Source organism: Triturus cristatus, chromosome 5_1 (genome assembly GCF_964204655.1).
Source record: "Triturus cristatus chromosome 5_1, aTriCri1.1, whole genome shotgun sequence".
In the NCBI taxonomy this organism is placed as follows: Eukaryota; Metazoa; Chordata; class Amphibia; order Caudata; family Salamandridae; genus Triturus; species Triturus cristatus.
In genome coordinates, this window is record NC_140587.1 from 463,560,808 (window position 1) to 463,578,211 (window position 17,404).

The 17,404-nt window shown below is 50.0% G+C and overlaps 1 protein-coding gene across 3 annotated transcripts in view; it reads right to left on the reverse strand.

The window, feature by feature from the left end:
* Nucleotides 1–17,404, reverse strand: part of LRRC69 (leucine rich repeat containing 69) — a 404,099-nt gene that overhangs the window by 270,501 nt on the left and 116,194 nt on the right. For all 3 annotated transcript variants that reach the window (XM_085605299.1, XM_085605297.1, XM_085605298.1), the window contains exon 2: nucleotides 10,765–10,891. In XM_085605299.1, coding sequence (XP_085461425.1) covers nucleotides 10,765–10,891 — 127 coding nt within the window. The remainder of the gene's footprint in view (nucleotides 1–10,764; nucleotides 10,892–17,404) is intronic.

Genomic DNA, 17,404 nt, shown 5'->3' on the forward strand with positions numbered 1-17,404 from the left:
CCAACTGTAATAAACAAGCAAGACACACTATTAGCACTGACCAGCTTGATCTGATAAATTTGGCCCTCCCCTCCCTTTAGTAAGACGCAATGGGATATTAGGGGGTGGAGTGTCACTCAGCATGAATTCTTCCCAAAGACAAATGTTGGCAAAGGCACACCTAGGAGTTCAAGTCACTCCCACCAGGGCTTTTTCAGAACAAGTACTTTCTCTTACATCAGAGAAATTCCTGAATAAATAATTGGAATCCCATGTATGGGAGTCTCAATATTAATAGCTGCTGATCGTAATATACAATGTTGTTAGTCAGTGCACTGACCTTTATAGTAGACTTGGTGCGCTCGAGGGCTTGGAAATGTTACCTCTTGAATATACGTGAAGTCAAAACATCCGGTTTGGTGCATTGAAGAAGGAGACACTCCCCAGGATACCAGAGAGTATGTCTATGGAGAGAAACACAGGGTGTGTTTGCCACCGCAGAAGAGCCAAACACAGGACCAGCGGGATTAAAGGAAATGAAAGTCGACGATGCGGCGGCTCCCAGGGAGTGGTCATCCAAGTTCAGGAAAGCCTGCTGCAGTCGAGCCACAAAGGAAATTCAAAGAGCGATGCTGTCAGCCAGGCAGGGGGAATGGTCTTGTAACAAGTACGGTAAGGCAAGCATAGACTTGAGGGCATGAAGCGTTTTTAAATGCTTCGCAAGTGGTTCACCACAAATTCTGACTCCTGTCAGCCAACGAAAGCGGAACGTCCCGCAAGGGACTGTGTATAAAGTGTTGTTCTGGGCCTGTAACAAGGAGAAGGCTATTGGCCCGTTACCGAAGGCACTCAACTCCTGTTTTAGTCTATAACAAATTATGGCACAGAACGCCCAAAGCCTGACAGTGTGGGACTTACCGGAGATAATTGGAAGGCTTGTAGGCCCCCCAAGGACCCTCTGCAGCCAAGGTGAGTTCATCCCCCAACCAGCAGTGTGCCATGATGTGCGTTTTCAGAGTGGTAGAGAAAGGGGGTGGGGCCTCCGGCAACTTGCCGGTCCAGCCTTCTTTTCAATTTGCATTTATTTATTACGGTAGAGGGCTGCGTGGCTCCCCCTTTCCTGGGCCAATTTGGACCTGGGGACCATATCCTACGGGCCCAGCCATTTTTTTAATATGGGAGGGGTGCCGCTTGGCCCCCTCCCTTGCAAATTTCGGCCCCAGGAAACCCATACCCGGGTCCCAGCCTTTCCCTTTTTTTTTTTAATAACTATATAATGGGAGGGAGGCGGTGCGCCCCCCTCTCTTTTCCGGGTCGATTTCGGCCCGGGGACACTATCCCGCAAAACCCAGCCTGGTCCCAGATGTGTTGGGCACAATGGGGGAGCCTCATGGTTCCGCGGTCCCTGCTGGCTCCCTGCCTCCTGCGGAGCCAGCATTGCTTTGACAGAGAGGGTGCTGCTAACATGCAGCTCCCTCTCTGTCAAAGCGATTGTGCTCCGCTTTGTGCAAGCAAGAGCAAAATGCTTTTACTTGCTCAAAGCGGTGCACAGTTTGCTATGGAAAGCCATAGCAAATAGCAATGTCCCAGGTGTGGGTACCCCCAGACATAACAGGAGTCGTCCCTGTGTGGGTGGCTGCCCCCAGGGCCATGTATGGCTCCAGGGGGGGCTGCCTGGCCTCCCTCCTTTCTTGATTTTGCCCCAGGGAGGTGGCACTCCCTAGGACTGTGGGGGTCACGTGGCCCCCCACAATTTTTCCAATTAAAGCTCCAGGGAGGTGGCAGTGTCTGGGGCTAGTGGAGCCCAAGAGGCCCCGCCCATTATTAAATAAACACGCCTCCCTTTCATTTTTGGTTAAAGAAGCACAGGGAGGTGGTGATCCCCGGGCATAAGAATCCCCAGGAGGAGGTGGCTTGTGTGCCCCCCTCCATTATTTATACAATGCCCCTGGGATCTAGCCCACCCGGGGGCCAACTAATAACTAAGCACGGGAGCCCACGCTTCGTTTTCTTTTTGATTTTACAGGGGGATCCGTGGATCTAGCACGACTCCAGACACATTTTTTTTTAATGCTTTTTTTGGTACAGAGGAATCCCCGTGGGACCCACCCCCAAAGAGGCCTAGGGGGGTCAGGGTGTTTCTACCCTGCCTCTTTTTCTTTTTTTTAAAGTTTTTTTTCTGTGACTCAGTTCAACAAGTCTCAAGATGGATTCCAGCACTTCCTGGTTTGAAGTGTTGGTTGACAATCAGATCTCAGCCTGAGATCGGGAGGGTTTGCTGATCATCTGTGTCCTCAGATATACAACGGGAAATTTCTTAGCATTTCTACCGCCAAACCAATGTACACCAAATCACAAAAAGGCACTTCCCTGAACCAACATCTACCTTCTTTTCTCAGCCTCCGCTACATGAATCACCCAAAGTCTTTCAAGACAGCAGCTGGATTAAGCGGCAAACTAGTTTTGAAAATTTCGTGAGGATTCGTCAAACGATGCCAAAGTTATTGGCAAAAAAAACGTCTTCCTATGGAAACTACATCCTAACTGTAACTACCTACTGGCGATCACCAGTAGGATCTATATATAAATTGGGGGCCAACTTCCCCTCCTGTTACCTCCAGTAAGTCCCACACAGCAGGATTGCTGAGAGGTTGTCAATGGCCATGCCCACTTTCTCCACCATACTGCAAACGTGGCTCCTGGCTCACTACTAGTTGAGGGATGCAGTCCCCTTGGCTCTTGAGGGTCCTTGAGGGCCAACTACTCCTCCTGTTACCTCCAGTAGGACTCACACAGCAGGACTGCTAAGAGGTCGTCAGAAGCCACGCTCCCTTTTTTCCGTCACACTGCAAACGCCCCTACTGGTGCACTATTGGTTGGGGGACGAAGTTCACTTTAGTCCGGAGGCCCTCAGGAGTAAAGTGGAATTAATTCCCCAACCAGCAGCTTGTCAAAAGGCACGTTTGCTGAATGGTGAAGAAAGGGGGCACGTTTGCAGAGTGGTGGAGAAAGGGGGCTTGGCCTCCAAGTCCTCTCAGCAATCCCGCTGTCTGGGACTTACTGGAGGTAACAAAAGGGGTTCCTGAACCCCAAAGCTCCTCAGGATACAATGGGACTTCATGCCCCACCCACCACTATGCCAGGAGACACGTTTGCAGAGTGGTGGGCGTGACCTCTAGCGACTTGCAGGAGGTATTTCTTACTTACTTTTAAGAAGTAATTTAAGGGAAAGTGGCTGAATGGCCCGCATCCCCAGGCCAATTCTGCCCCAAGGACCCCATCCCCCAGGTCCCGGCCTTTTCTTTTTTTAAATAAAATGTATAGGGAGTGGGGCCAAGCCAAGCCATTACAGCTTCAGGGACCCCATCCCCAGGACCCGGCTTTTTCATATATTTATTATTTTATTATAAATAATGGGGGGTGCCCCCCTATCGGGCTGCATCCCTCGGGGCCTGGCCTGTGGTGTGGGAGCCCTGGTCCCACCCAGGGCACCCACAGCCACTGTTGGGGACCGCCGGGGGAGCCTGAAGTTCCCCACAGTCCCTGCTGGTTCTCTGCATCCTGCGGGAGCCGGCATTGCTTTTACACATAGGGAGCTGCTAACATGCAGCTTCCTGTGTGTAAAAGCCAATTTTGCTCCGCTTTGAGCAAGCAAGAGCAAAATGCTCTTGCTTGCTTAAAGCAGGGCACTATCCACTAGGGTTGGCAGGAGTGGTGCTCCCTCCAAACCATAGCAAACTGCTATGTACTGGGGTGGGCATTGCAGGAGCTTGCCCTAGGGGGTGGCGGTCCTCAGGGCCATCTATGGCTCCAGGAGGGGGGGCCCCCCTCCAATGTTGATGTAGCCCCAGGGAGGTAATGGTCCCCAGGGCTGTGGGCGGCTGTGCGGCTCCCACATTTAATTTACAAAAGCCCAGAGGAGGTGGTGGTCCCCAGGTATAAGAGGGGGTTCCGCACGGCCCGCGCAATATTTAAAGTTAAAGCCCCGGGAAGGTGGTGGCCTCCGGGGCTGTGGGGGGTCGGGGCTGCCACCCCATTTGCTAAACAAAGAGCCCCGGGGAGGTGGGGGTCTCCGGAGCACAGGGGGAGGCTGTTCGGGCCTCTCCCGCATTTCTTTTCAAAAAGAAGTCCCGGGGAGGTGGTGATCCGCAAGGCACTATTAAGCCCCAGGAGGGGGGGGCCCGTCAGCCCCCCTCTTATAATAACAAATGCACCCAGGGGGCTACCAATAATGAAGCATGGGAGCCTAAGATTGTTTTTATTTATTTCGGCGGGATTCGCGGATACAGAGCAACTGCTGCAGAAAATCTTTTTTTTTTTTTAATTCTTTTGGTGGCCTTGAGGGATCCACAAGAGGCCTAGGGGGTCAGGATGTTTCTACCCTGCCCTCTTTTTTCTTTTAAATATTTTTTTTCGAGTCACAAGAGCAAGACCTCTGACCTTCGGTCTGGAGCCTGCTCTCTCCCAACAGCTCCACTGAGCTCTGCCGCAGATCCCCGATCTCCTCCCAAGTAGGGTTCGAGACCGCTGTGCCTCATGCCCATCTCAGTTATGAATACTAGCTATTGTGCCTCTTGTCTAATCTTGTGTCCTACATTACTGTTATTTGTGTCTAACATTGTGCCTTTCACTGTTATTCGTTTTCTTGCTTGTGCCATTTGTTGTCATTTGTCTTCATTGCAAATTGTGCTCTTCCGTTCTTGTTTTGTTGCCTTTTTTCCTGCCGTTCCCGCCACCACCTCTGCCCCGTTGACCATGCCCCCTGCTGCATGTCCCTCCACCCTCCCCTACTTAATGGTGGCCGCTGCGTGGTCGCACCTAAGGCAAGACCGTCTACGCCCATCCGTGACCCGACCGCAGCCAGCGCCAGGAACCCTGGATCTCCGACCATCCATCGCTACACCACCACTACTACTCCCCTCGCACTTAACACTGGAAGACTCAGAGATTGCCAACAGGCCTCACCGAACAAGACCCACGGCCAGTACTCCTGCCTCCACTGCCGCCAGACCCTCACCACAACGTAGGCTTCCAACACCGCCGACGTCAGCAACGGCGACACCCTAAAATACATCCTGCTCCACGTATGCTCCGTACACAAGCACACCATGGAAATCTGGAACCTACACGACTCCCTCTCGCCCGACATCACCTTCCTCACGGAGACGTGGACCAACGCCTCCTCCGCCCCCCACATCAATATCTCCATCCCGGACGGATACAAGATCCAGAGGAAGGACTTCCCCAACCACCCGCGAGGGGGCCTCACCATCGCCCACAAGAGCAAGCTCTGCCTCACCACCTCCAGCGAAACCTTTCCCTCCGCCGAAAACCTGCACTTCCAGATCCAGACCACCCACAATGCCACACTCCAAGGAACCTCGTCTACAGACCCCCCGGCCCCCGGACACCCTTTGCCACTGCCATCAGCGACTTCATCGCACCCAACGCCATAGCATCAACTAACTACATACTCATTGGATACCTAAGCTTCCACCTCGACAACCCCAGAGACCCCAACTCCACCATCCTTCATGACAACCTCACCAACATTGGACTTAAACAACTCGTCACCACACCGACCCATAGAGCCAGACACACCCTCGACCCCATCTTTGCTACAGGACACAGCATCCACTTCAGCCACACAATGCAACCACCATGGACTGACCACCACTGAGTACATTTCACCATCGACAAACCCAAGGCGCCCAAAGCAGCCCCACGCCCACCATGGAGGAACTGGAGCAAGGTCACCGACGAGCAACTCAACTCCACCCTCACCCTAGACAGCCACACCTGGGCATCCGACACAAACGTCGTAGCCAGAGAACTCCACACCTGGATCTCCAACTGCGCAGATGAGATCGCCCCACTACGCAACCCCAACAAACAGCACCCCAGGAAAGCTGCCTGGTACACCACCACTCTCCAAGAAGCCAGGCGTACCTGCAGACGCCTGGAGAAGAACTGGATAAACACCAAGACAACCGAAAACTACTCCACCTACAAAGACGCCATGACAGACTACCACAACCAAATCAGAACCACTAAGAAGAACTTCATCCACAACAAAATCCTCGCCAACTTCACCAACACCAGGGAACTCGACAGTGTCATTCAGAAATTCACCAACCCACGCAGCAAAGCCGCAGACATCACCCCCGTCCCAAGACCTCTGCGACAAACTTGGAACCTACTTCCACCTCAAGATCAACACCCTCTACGACAACTTCGTCGACCATCCTCCAGATGCCACAGTTGACCCCCTGCCACTCAAGAACACCAGCCAACCCACCATCTCCAACTGAACACCGATCACGACCGAAGACACTGCCTCAACCATGAACGGCATCTACTCGGGGGCCCCCACCGACCCCTGCCCTCCTCACATCTACCACAGAGCCGCAGCTGCCATCGCACATAAAATGCAATACACCATCAACACCACCTTCAAAACAGGCACCATCCCAGACGACTGGAAGCACGCAGAAGTCAGGCCCCTGATCAAGAAGCCCACAGCGGACCCCACCGACCTCAAGAACTACTGTCCCATCTCGCTTCTCCCCTTCGCAGCCAAATGTGCAGAGAAAACGGTCAACAGGGAACTGACATGATTCATCAAAGAGAACGCCATCCTTGACCCATCCCAAACTGGATTCTGAAGCAACCACAGCACTGAGACTACCCTGGTGCGGATGACTACCACAGACGACATCCGCACCCTCCTAGACCAAGGCCACTCAGCAGCCCTCATCCTACTCAACCTGTCAGCAGCCTTCGAAACCGTCTCTCACCGCACACTAGTCGCCAGACTGCACAACAGCGGCATACAAGGAACAGCCCTGGACTCAATACAATCGTTCCGCACTGGAGAATCAGACTACCAGCCTTCCTCTCAGATCCCATGAAAATCATCTGCGGAGTCCCACAGGGGCCATCACTGAGCCCGACCCTCATCAACATCTACATGGCCACCCTCGCAGCCATCGTCCGACAACACAACCTCAACATCGTATCCTATGCCGACGACTTGAACAGAAGTCCTCGTCCTTGGAACCACCCCTTCAACATGGGACAACACCTGGTGGCCGTCCGCCCTCGGAAGCCCACCTGCCCCCTCAGACCACGACAAGAACCTCGCATCATACTCGACTCATCACAACCATGAACCGACAGATCAAAGCCGTCACATCCAGCTGCTTCAAAACCCTCCGTATACTTTGCAAGACCTTCAAATGGATTCTCCCGAGTCAAGGAAGACAGTCACCCACGCACTCATCACCAGCAGACTGGACTGTGGAAACGCACTCTACGCCAGCATCAACAAGTCCCTACTCCGCAAACTCCAGACTATACAGAACACCACTGCCAGACTCATCCTCGGCATCCCCTGGCACGACCCCGTGGAGAAAAGAGTCACCTTCAAAATCCTCACTCACGCCTACAAATGCCTACACAACAATGGACCCAAATACCTCAACAACAGAATTAACTTCCGTGTACCCAAAAGAAACCTCCGATCTCCGAACCTCGCACTGGCCGTAACCCTGTGCATCCACAGAGCCAGAGCATGCAGAAGATCCTTCTCTCACATTGTCGCCAAGACCTGGAACGAGCTCCCTGCTGACATCAGACGCGCCCCTTCCCTGAATACCTGCAGGAAGACTCTCAAGACCTGGCTCTTCGGCTAAACAGACCTGCGGACCCCCGCCTCAGCACCTTGAAACCCTCACGAGTGAGTGGCGCACTTACAATTCCCCTGATTGATTGATTGATTGAAGATGGCTGCCAACACTTCCTGGTTTGAAGTGTTGGCAGCAAATCAGATCTCAGCATGAGATCGGGAGGGGTCACGGATCCACCATGTCCCTATATATACAACTGGAAACTTCTTTAAATAACTCCAAAACTACTGAACGGATTCACACCATTTCACAAAAAGGTTATTTTCTTGACCAACAGCTACCTTTCTGCCAAATTTAGTGTCATTACGTTTAGCAGTTCGGGCTGTAGCCATGTCTAAATTTCGTAAGGAAATTAACATGGGAAAAACCCATTTTTGGACCCCCACTTTTTCTCGGCCTCTGCTTGATGGATCACCCTGAACTTTTCAAGACAGCAGCTAAAGTGACCATTGAACTAGTTTTTAAAATTTTGCGAGGATTCGTCAGATGACGCCAAAGTTATTGGAAACTACATCCTAACTATAACTACCTTCTGGCTACAGCCAGTAGGTGATATAACTATCTCTATATATATCTATAAATATAAATATATATATATTTACTGAAAAAACTAAGGTTAAAGTGTAGTATTAGTTTGGAAAAGTCATAATATCTTACTTTCCATTCTAAAAAACCCATAGAAATTCAATGAAGAAAAAAACAAAGGTTAAAGGGACGTTATAATTAGTTTATAATTATATGTTTAAAACTGACATTTTCACCTAACAAAAGCAGTGAAATTCACCAGTTATAGTTATCTCATGTGACTATATCTCATGCCTTAAGTAACTATAACTTGCGCCCCCACCATGCACAGTATTGTCATCAATTATGTAATTTCAGACGTTGCAGTCATGTTAACAATGATGTCATAGATTATGTCATGAGTGATGTAACTGAGCATGGCGATGGCGCAAATTATAGTTATTTTAGAAAACGAGTTCTAGATAATGAAGTTCTAATTCTAGTTATAGAAGTGAGCCGTCCCTGGGGGGGAGGCTTCCCTGGACCCTTTAGAGGCTTGGGGAGCGGGGGGTGTCACATTCCCCAAAGGGTAGGGCAGGGTATCCCGACACTGCCCCCTTATATTTTTGTATATATTTTCAGGACAGGAGACTAAGTACCCTGAATCCTGTAAAGGCCATCGCAGCATTTTCTTTCATGTTGTGGCCAGATTTGATCCATGCTTGAAAGGCTGTCTGCTTTGGAAACATTACTGATCATGAGTTCTTTACTAATTTTCATTGATTTAATGCTGAAAAACAGTTTGTCACCACACATCTCAGAGATCGCTATCTCTTTGTAAGACACAGAAGGAAAGAGCCATCATTAAATACCTTCAATTACTACACACTATAAACTGTCAAGATTTTCACAACTGCCCTTTTTTTCGCACTCTGCCCTGCTAGTTAATCTGTTACTTTATACTATTATCCAGAAGTAACATTAAAAAATGCAAATCCACATGGCACGCCACCCTGAGAACACATGCTTTTTGCTCGTTTTCGAGAACTGCGAAAGCCACAGTTTTTCTCCATACTGCTTGGTGTACACTTTTATTAACCATTGTTAATGTTCACCACAATACACACAAGTGATTAAAAATCAAAAATAATGTATTTCTAAATGATAATATTTTCACAGACATTATTTACTGTTAGTTTCTTGCTTGAGCTGCAATCCAATCGAAATGCAGAGTTTTTACTATTCCTAGAGTAATTTCAAAAACATATTTATAGAAACAAAAACACGGTGTGCCATACATGGGTCGAAATGACGTTTGAGATCAGAATGACAAATTGCATTTTATAGTATACATGGTAACTTGATGATAAAATGAGAACATGTGCTAAATAATTCAAATCAGTCCAAAGACTGAAGTAAGACTACCTCTGTGAGCACTCACCTGGTTTTTTATGGGCTAGCTAGACAGCCCAGCCATCGTCAGATAATTACGCGAGCATCACTAGAGAGGGGCTTTGGCTCCGCCCACATGTTTTGAGCCAGGATTATGTGTTTTTATGGTGCAGAAGTTGTGTGCTTACACAAAAAAGCATGTGCCCCCCGCAGCTGTGATCATTTTGTTTATTTATCGAGCTGCCTGAGGTTGAACTTTAAGGGGAACATACGTGGCATTGAAATGCTATTAAAGTGTCTTAGATAACTAAATGATGGGTGGTCTTTTCCTTTGGCAGCAGCACAGGTGAGAGGAGGTCGGTCATTAATGTACATGGATATTTAGGTCTGCCTTGACAGTGCAACTGTCACATGACCTTTAAACCTACATCAATATTATTATACAGTTCTCTGCTTCCACACAAATACATATCTATTTTCATGCTATTTACTTGTAATGCTTCACAGTACCATGAACATTCCTTTTAAGTCAACCATATTTAGCATTGCTTATGCTTGTCATAAGCTGTAGGACTTTCCTTACATGGGCAAAAACTTAGATGTTTGGTACTACGCAAAATAATTCTATAAATAATAGTAGTGTGGGGACCAAATCGGTCATTCTGTATTACTCGCACAGTATTCACAAAAAGCACTTTTCTGCAAAGGTTCCAGTATATGTCATCTTAGCTTGGAAGACATAGGATCTACTAAATCTTTTGGCAAAACCTGTGATTTTATTACGCATAGCAGGAAATCAATTATCCTAATATTTCTAAATGTGAATAGTCCCCTAAATGATAATTATGAATGAATTTGGTGGGTTTTTAATGCCTATCCAGTAACAGTGGTTCACAAATGGTCCATAAGGTCCTTGTGTAAAACACCACATACTTTGAAGAAGACCAGTACCACATGATCAATTTAAATGATGCTGTCTCACACAGCCTATCAAAGGATGCAGAGCACACGCACACACAAGAGTGCAGATTGAAACCTGGTTCAAATGCCGATTGGAGAGGGAATAACTGCACAACATAAAAATTGAGTATTTACCAAACAATAAATTATTTGTTTGTTTAAATCACATTATTTATCAAAGTTCCGCACAAATTCTAAGCTAACTTTGTTCACAAATTTTTGTATACAAAATAATACTTACCAAATACATCAGGTGACACTGTGGCAATCATGTTTCCAAACAAGTGAATCTTCCGAAGTGATATAAGGTATTGAAGTTGCTCTGGAACTTTTTCCAGGGCATTATTTCCCAAATTTAGTACTGTCAACTAATGGGGCAAAAACATCACATCACTAAGACAGCAAACATAATTTAACTACCCTTTACATTACAGTTAAGAATGATTTAATTAATCCTTGGCATGATAATTGAAATTGAGTTGATTAAATAGATGCACTGGTGTATAAGTTCAGGTGTTCTTGCTAATCAAGAGCTGTTTTCTAACCATAAGATCCGCTCTCTACAAGCTACCCAGGTTTTCTACATATGTCGCAAATTAATGAATCAGAGCAGGAAGGTCTGGTGGCAGTGGCAACATTGTACTATGTCTGCATTTAGATAAAGGTGTATCCGTACACATATTTTACACAGTGAAGTCGCCACTGTGTAGATAAGGTTCAGCTGCAATTTAAATTTAAATGCCATTGTTTGATTGGCCTATAACGTTGGTCCCCATGGACGCATCTGCACTACATATGGCACTGGCTTAACATATGCAAATAAGGTATAGCTTTACAATTTTCATGCAATTCCGTGAAGTAGACAGACATTTAAAATATAGATTTTCACATTTTAGCTTCCCTCACAAATTATGCTCACAACTACAGAAAAACCTGTGAAAAGATTTACATAAAACTTTTCATTAATGCAGATTTTCACTCGGAAAGCATGCTTTTTTCATGCCTTTTTGTAGGTTGGTGTATATCTGTTCAGTGGTTTTTGAGATATTAGCGTTTGGAAAGGGTATCAGGTGAACTTGTAAGTATTAACACTTTTATATATCTTGAAAAGGCATTTTTTTTAATCTTTCTTACAACGTAAGCACCGTTTGACAAATGTGCAATAAATTTAGACACTTGGCCTGATTGCGAGTGAAAGTGCTATATTTATTGCACCTCATAAATAACAATAGGGGCTGACAAATTGAACCTGCACTTTACTTTTTTTTTTTTTTTTATAAAAACCTTTATTTATATCAGTCTGGAACACAGCTATTCAGCCGACATCCCGGAGGTTAGGCAGCCAAGTAAGGACAACACATGGAAGTGTCCATAGCTCTGGTGCAGGAAAAGACAAAGGTTCCTTTTTTTAGAACAACCTAAAATAAATAACACAAGCAAGGCAGTGTACCCAATAAACACGTGCAAGTTCCCGGTGGGAGCGCAGCCCCATTCTCAAACACAGAACAAAACCACCGATCGGGCGGATGAGGGAGAAGCAGAGGCACTAGCAATCTAACGTAATATCCTCATAGTAATCCCAAGTTGGAAGTAAGGCTAGGGGGAAAGGTGCTCCTCCAACGGTTCAGTGGCCGGGGGCAGACATATATCCCCCCTATACTGGTTCCATCGCCCCCATATCTTATGCCATTTCTTAGGCCGCCCCCGGGCACAGTACGCCGTCTTCTCCCTAAATATGCTCCAGTCCATATTTTCCATCCATGCTTCCACGGCGGGAGGTCTCTGAGAGCCCCACAGTCGCGCAATATCACGCTTCGCCACCATATTTCCCAGGGTCACCCATTGAGTCTGCGCAGCATCATAGTCAGTAGGACCCCAGACATTCAAAAGACAGCGCCGTGCCTCTGGCAACAGTGCAAAGCCCGTGACCTCCTGCATCACTACATGAATTCGCTTCCAGAACTCCGCAATCACACCACATTCCCATATGATATGTAAGAAGGTGCCCACCATCCCGCAGCCCCTCTTACACAAACCATCCTCGGAGAAACCCATATGAATCAGTCGGGGGCCCGTGACATAGACTCTATGAAGTATCTTAAGCTGCACTAGCCTTAGCCGTGCCGGGATCGCGACCTCCTTAGGAGAGGAAATGGCATACTGCCAGTCCTCATCATCCAGTTCAAGACCGTCCCTAGTCCACTGATCACGCACCCCGAGGAGGAGGTCGGTCCGGACGTTAACAAGCTTCTTATAGATTAAGGAGATTGTACTCTCCGGCATATGGCCATCCAGAATCCGATCCTCCAAAGGAGAGGACTCGGGCACAGCCTCCCCCTCGACGAGGACGGACCGCAGAGCGTGGCGCACCTGTGCGTACCGGAAATATTCCGTAGCCTCCAGATCGTACTCCGTCCGTAGCTCATCAAACGATTTCACTCGTCCCTTAACAAGAAGATCCCCCACTCTGGAAATCCCAATCAGATCCCATTTCTCAAACCCCTTCGTGTGCCAAAGTTTCCCCAACACATCGGAATCAAACAACGGAGTGGCGCGGGTAAGCCTATCCTTCCAACCCAGCGAGTTCGTAACAGCCTTCCACACGTGTACCGCTGTCTTGGTCGGTCCCGTGAGGGACCCATCCATCGACCTGGAGTAGAGTGCTCTAAAGTAATTACCCCCGCGCAGCAACCATCGGTCCATAGCAAAGCCGGGGCTCAGCGCCGGTCCGTAGACGCCGTGGTTGATAGCACTTAACTGGGTGGCCCAGTAGTATCGTCTGATGTCAGGAAGCGCGATACCCCCATCGTACCACGGAAGGGTCAGTTTTGCGATAGCTATACGCGGTCGGCCCTCCCACAGCAGCGAGCGCTGGAGGCTCTCAACCTCCCGAAAATAGCTGGCCGGGACCAGCTCCAGAGTATTCTGCAGGGCATAAAGAAAGCGGGGAAGAGACATCATTTTGAACAGCGCGGCCCGGCCCAGGAGGGAAAGCGGCAGCCGCCGCCAACCCGCCACATCCCGCCGCAAGCGCGTCAATGGAGGGAGCAGGTTTCTCTCATACCGAACAATCGGATCGGCGGAGATATAGATCCCTAGATACAAAAAGCCATCCCGGGCGATCTGGATCGAACAATTCCGCGGGAGAACAGGGACGTCTCCATACAGGGCATACAGGTACGACTTACCCCAGTTAATGGTGAGACCCGAGTTCCTACCAAAAGAGGCCAAAACGTCACAGACTACTATGAGAGACTTCCTAGGGGAGGTGAGGTATAGCAAAATGTCGTCGGCATAAAGAGAGATGCGGTCCTCATGATCTGGTGACCATCGGATCCCCCTTATGTCCGGGTGCCATCTTATCCATGCCGCCAGTGGTTCAAGGGCAAGAGCAAACAACAACGGCGACAGGGGACAACCCTGCCTGGTGCCCCTCCCCATCTTGAACGGACAGGACGCCCTACCATTGACCGCGACTTTGGCCAAGGGTCCTTCATATAGTAATCTCACCCAGCCAACAAAGCCAGGCCCAAAGCCGAATTTTGCAAGTGCCGCCCACAGATATGCCCACTCTACCGTGTCAAAGGCTATCGTGGCATCGAGTGCAGCCACAATGGTCGACTCCTGCAGCGTCCCCGTCCGCGCGAGCACGCCGTGGATGCGCCTAAGGTTCAACGCAGTGTTACGATGCGGGATGAAACCGGATTGGTCCGGGTGAATCAGGTCCCCAATCACCCTAATCAAGCGGTAGGCCAGTATTTTAGCAAGGATTTTCGGCTCGGCATTGAGTAGCGAAATCGGCCTATAGGAGCTGCATTTATTTCTGGGCTTGCCGTCTTTGTGTATGACCACAATTGTCGCCAGACGTTGGTCAAAGGGAAGGCATCCCATTTCTCGCGCCTCCACAAACATAGCTCGCAGATGCGGAGCAATCTTGTCCGGACGGAGTTTATAGAACTCAATTGGCAGACCGTTCGGGCCCGAGGCCTTGCCCGGGCGCAGTGAACGGATAGCACCCGCGACTTCGTCAGCTGTGATGTCACCATCCAAATCGTCCCTGTCAATATCAGAGAGGCAAGGCAGAGCCAGATCGCGCAGAAGCTCACACGAGTCCTCAACCGGCCTGTCCGATACCGAGGTGTAGACCGTACGGAAATAATCCGCGAAGCACTGAACTATGCCATCCGGCTCAGTAACACTAACGCCACCCTCTGTAACAAGTTCTGGCACAACACGATTAGCCCGCTCTTTTTTATCCAGCCACGCTATTAATTTCCCGGCCTTGTCCCCAACATCATACAGTCGCCCCTGCTGCTCCCTACTCAGGGCTTTGGCCGCGTCCGTCACCAGGGCCTTATACTCCGACTGCTTAAGGCTCAATTTGTGCAGCGTTGTTGCCAGAACCTCCCGCTCCAAGGCCAACTCTAGAGCCGCTATCTCCGCCTCGAGCTGCACGACCTCCGCATCCCTCCGACGCTTGGCCGCCGTTATCAAGGAAAGGGCCTCTCCCCTCAGCACAATTTTGAACGCTTCCCACAAGGACACCGCAGACGCGACCGAGCCTAGGTTTTCCTGGAAGTAGCGATCGATCGCGTTCAGTACAGCGCTACGAGTCCTAGGGTCACGGAGATACCAGGGGTTGATCGGGGCCACCCTACCCCCCATCTCTTGACCAACATCCATACAGATCCACACCGGCGAATGGTCCGAAATACCCCTAGCCATGTGCCTAGCCTCAGACACAAAGGAGGCGTGTGCAGCCAAAGTAAGTACATAATCAATTCTGGAGAGACTGCCGTGCGCCCCTGAGTGAAAGGTGTATTGTCGCTGAGTGGGATGCAGCAGTCTCCAACAGTCAACCAGACCAAGAGTATCCACGAAATCCGTAAGCCATTTCTGCGCCCCCCCAGTGCTCCTAGGTGGGTGTCTATCAAGCAATCCAGAGCCAACCGCATTAAAATCTCCACCCACCACCAACATCCCTTCTGGAAGATCCAGCAGAGCCCTCCCCAGGTCCTCAAACGTGGAGGGCTGCAGCCCAGGAGGGACATACACAGAGACCAGGACCAGCGTCCTGCCCTCCCACCTCCCCGCCACAGCCGCAAATCGCCCCCTTTCATCAACAGTGGTGGAAGCAACCTCAAACGGCAGTGAGGCCCTGACAAGTATTCCAGCCCCTCTGGAGCCCGAGGAGAACCCCGAGTGCGCGACAAATTTATAGCCCTTCCTGTTGAGCGCGTAGCACATGTTGCCTATCAAGTGCGTCTCTTGCAGTAGAACTATATCAGGGGAACATCGCTTCAAGAATTGCAGAACGATCCCTCGCTTAATGCGATCCCCTAAGCCATAAACATTCCAACTGAGTACCTTTAAGCCCCTACCCCCCATCCCGAAATGTAAGGAGACCGCCACCCCCCCGAAGAACCGCACTTGAGCTACAGAAGCTTGCATCACTACGCCTTGCAAAACAAAAACCAACAACAACCATCCCAACAGTCCCAGTCCACCCCCCACCCTGCACCCCTGCGTAAGCTTGAAAAGCCCCCCCAACTTGCAGTGTGCCTGTCGCCCTATTCTAAGACTAATCTACAAAAAGAAACCCAGAGGAGGAGAAAGCTCCCTTCATACCCCCGCCACCCCCCGGGTTACTACACTCCCGGAGAAACCAAAAACTGCGAGTCACTGTCCGGAACAAAGTCAAAATAATCTTGCACCAGAGTCCTCATTCCTGATCCACACCACCACCTTCTGCTCCACCAGCATGCTCCCCGCCGGCCCGTCGCTGGGGCAATGTGTCCAGCCATTCTCCAGCCATGTCCGGTGAATCAAAAAAGAAAGTCCGCTCTTCATACACCACGCGCAGTCTGGCCGGGAAGAGCATGGCGTACTTCAAGTCCATCCCTCTAAGCCTTCTCTTAACCGCCAGGAAGCTCTGCCTCTGCTTCTGCACCGCCTGAGTAAAGTTGGGGTAAAAGTTCACAGTGGTGTTCTGGAAGGCCGTCGGGCCGGACACTCTTGATGCTTGTAGAATGGCGTCCCGGTCCCTGAAATTAAAGATCCTTGCGACAATCGGTCTCGGAGGGGCCCCCACCTTGGGCCTCCCACCAGGGACTCTGTGGGCCCGTTCAACAGTAAAGAACTTACTGAGGCCTTTGGGCGCCAGATGGTTAACCACCAAGTCCTCCACGAACAGGTCCACAGACTGTTCCTCCGAGTTTTCCGGGACCCCAATAATGCGCACGTTATTGCGCCGAGCCCGGCCTTCAAAGTCCTCCAACCGTCGGGCAAAGAGGTCGTTCGTGGACCTCAAATTGCGGACTTCCAGCTGCAGGTCGGAGACATCACCCAGGAGGCCAGAAGTTTTAAGGTCCAGGGATTGAACCCGTTCATTGGTTTTCCCCAGGTCTGCCCGAATCAAGTTAACGTCGATCGAGATGGTGTCCACTTTGTGTGCCAAGGTCTCGAATTGCCGCCCGATAGAGGCCTGCATTCCCTCGATGGCACCCATAACGTCCTGGAGGGTTGGTTCCGTAGCGGGGGGTAGACCGGCCTTCAGGGCGTCCAGTGGCCGACCCGAGCCGCCCGGCGACTCCTTCTGATGGGCATAACGGTCCATGTTGTTGGTTTGGGTGTACCCTCCCCGCCTGGTGCTCTTGGGCTTCTGTTTTTCGGCTTCCGATTTGGTTGACATCGTGATCTGCAGCCGAGAGCAATACCCTTGCCCATCCAGAGAAGACAGTGCGACAAATGGCCGGCGCGGCGCACTCCCAAGCCAGGGCGCGATGAAATCTGGAAAGTGAAAGTGAAAGTGATGACACCGTCCTTCCGATGGCTCGCCCCACACTCAGCCGCTGTTGTTCAATTAGTGTTCGGGCACCGTG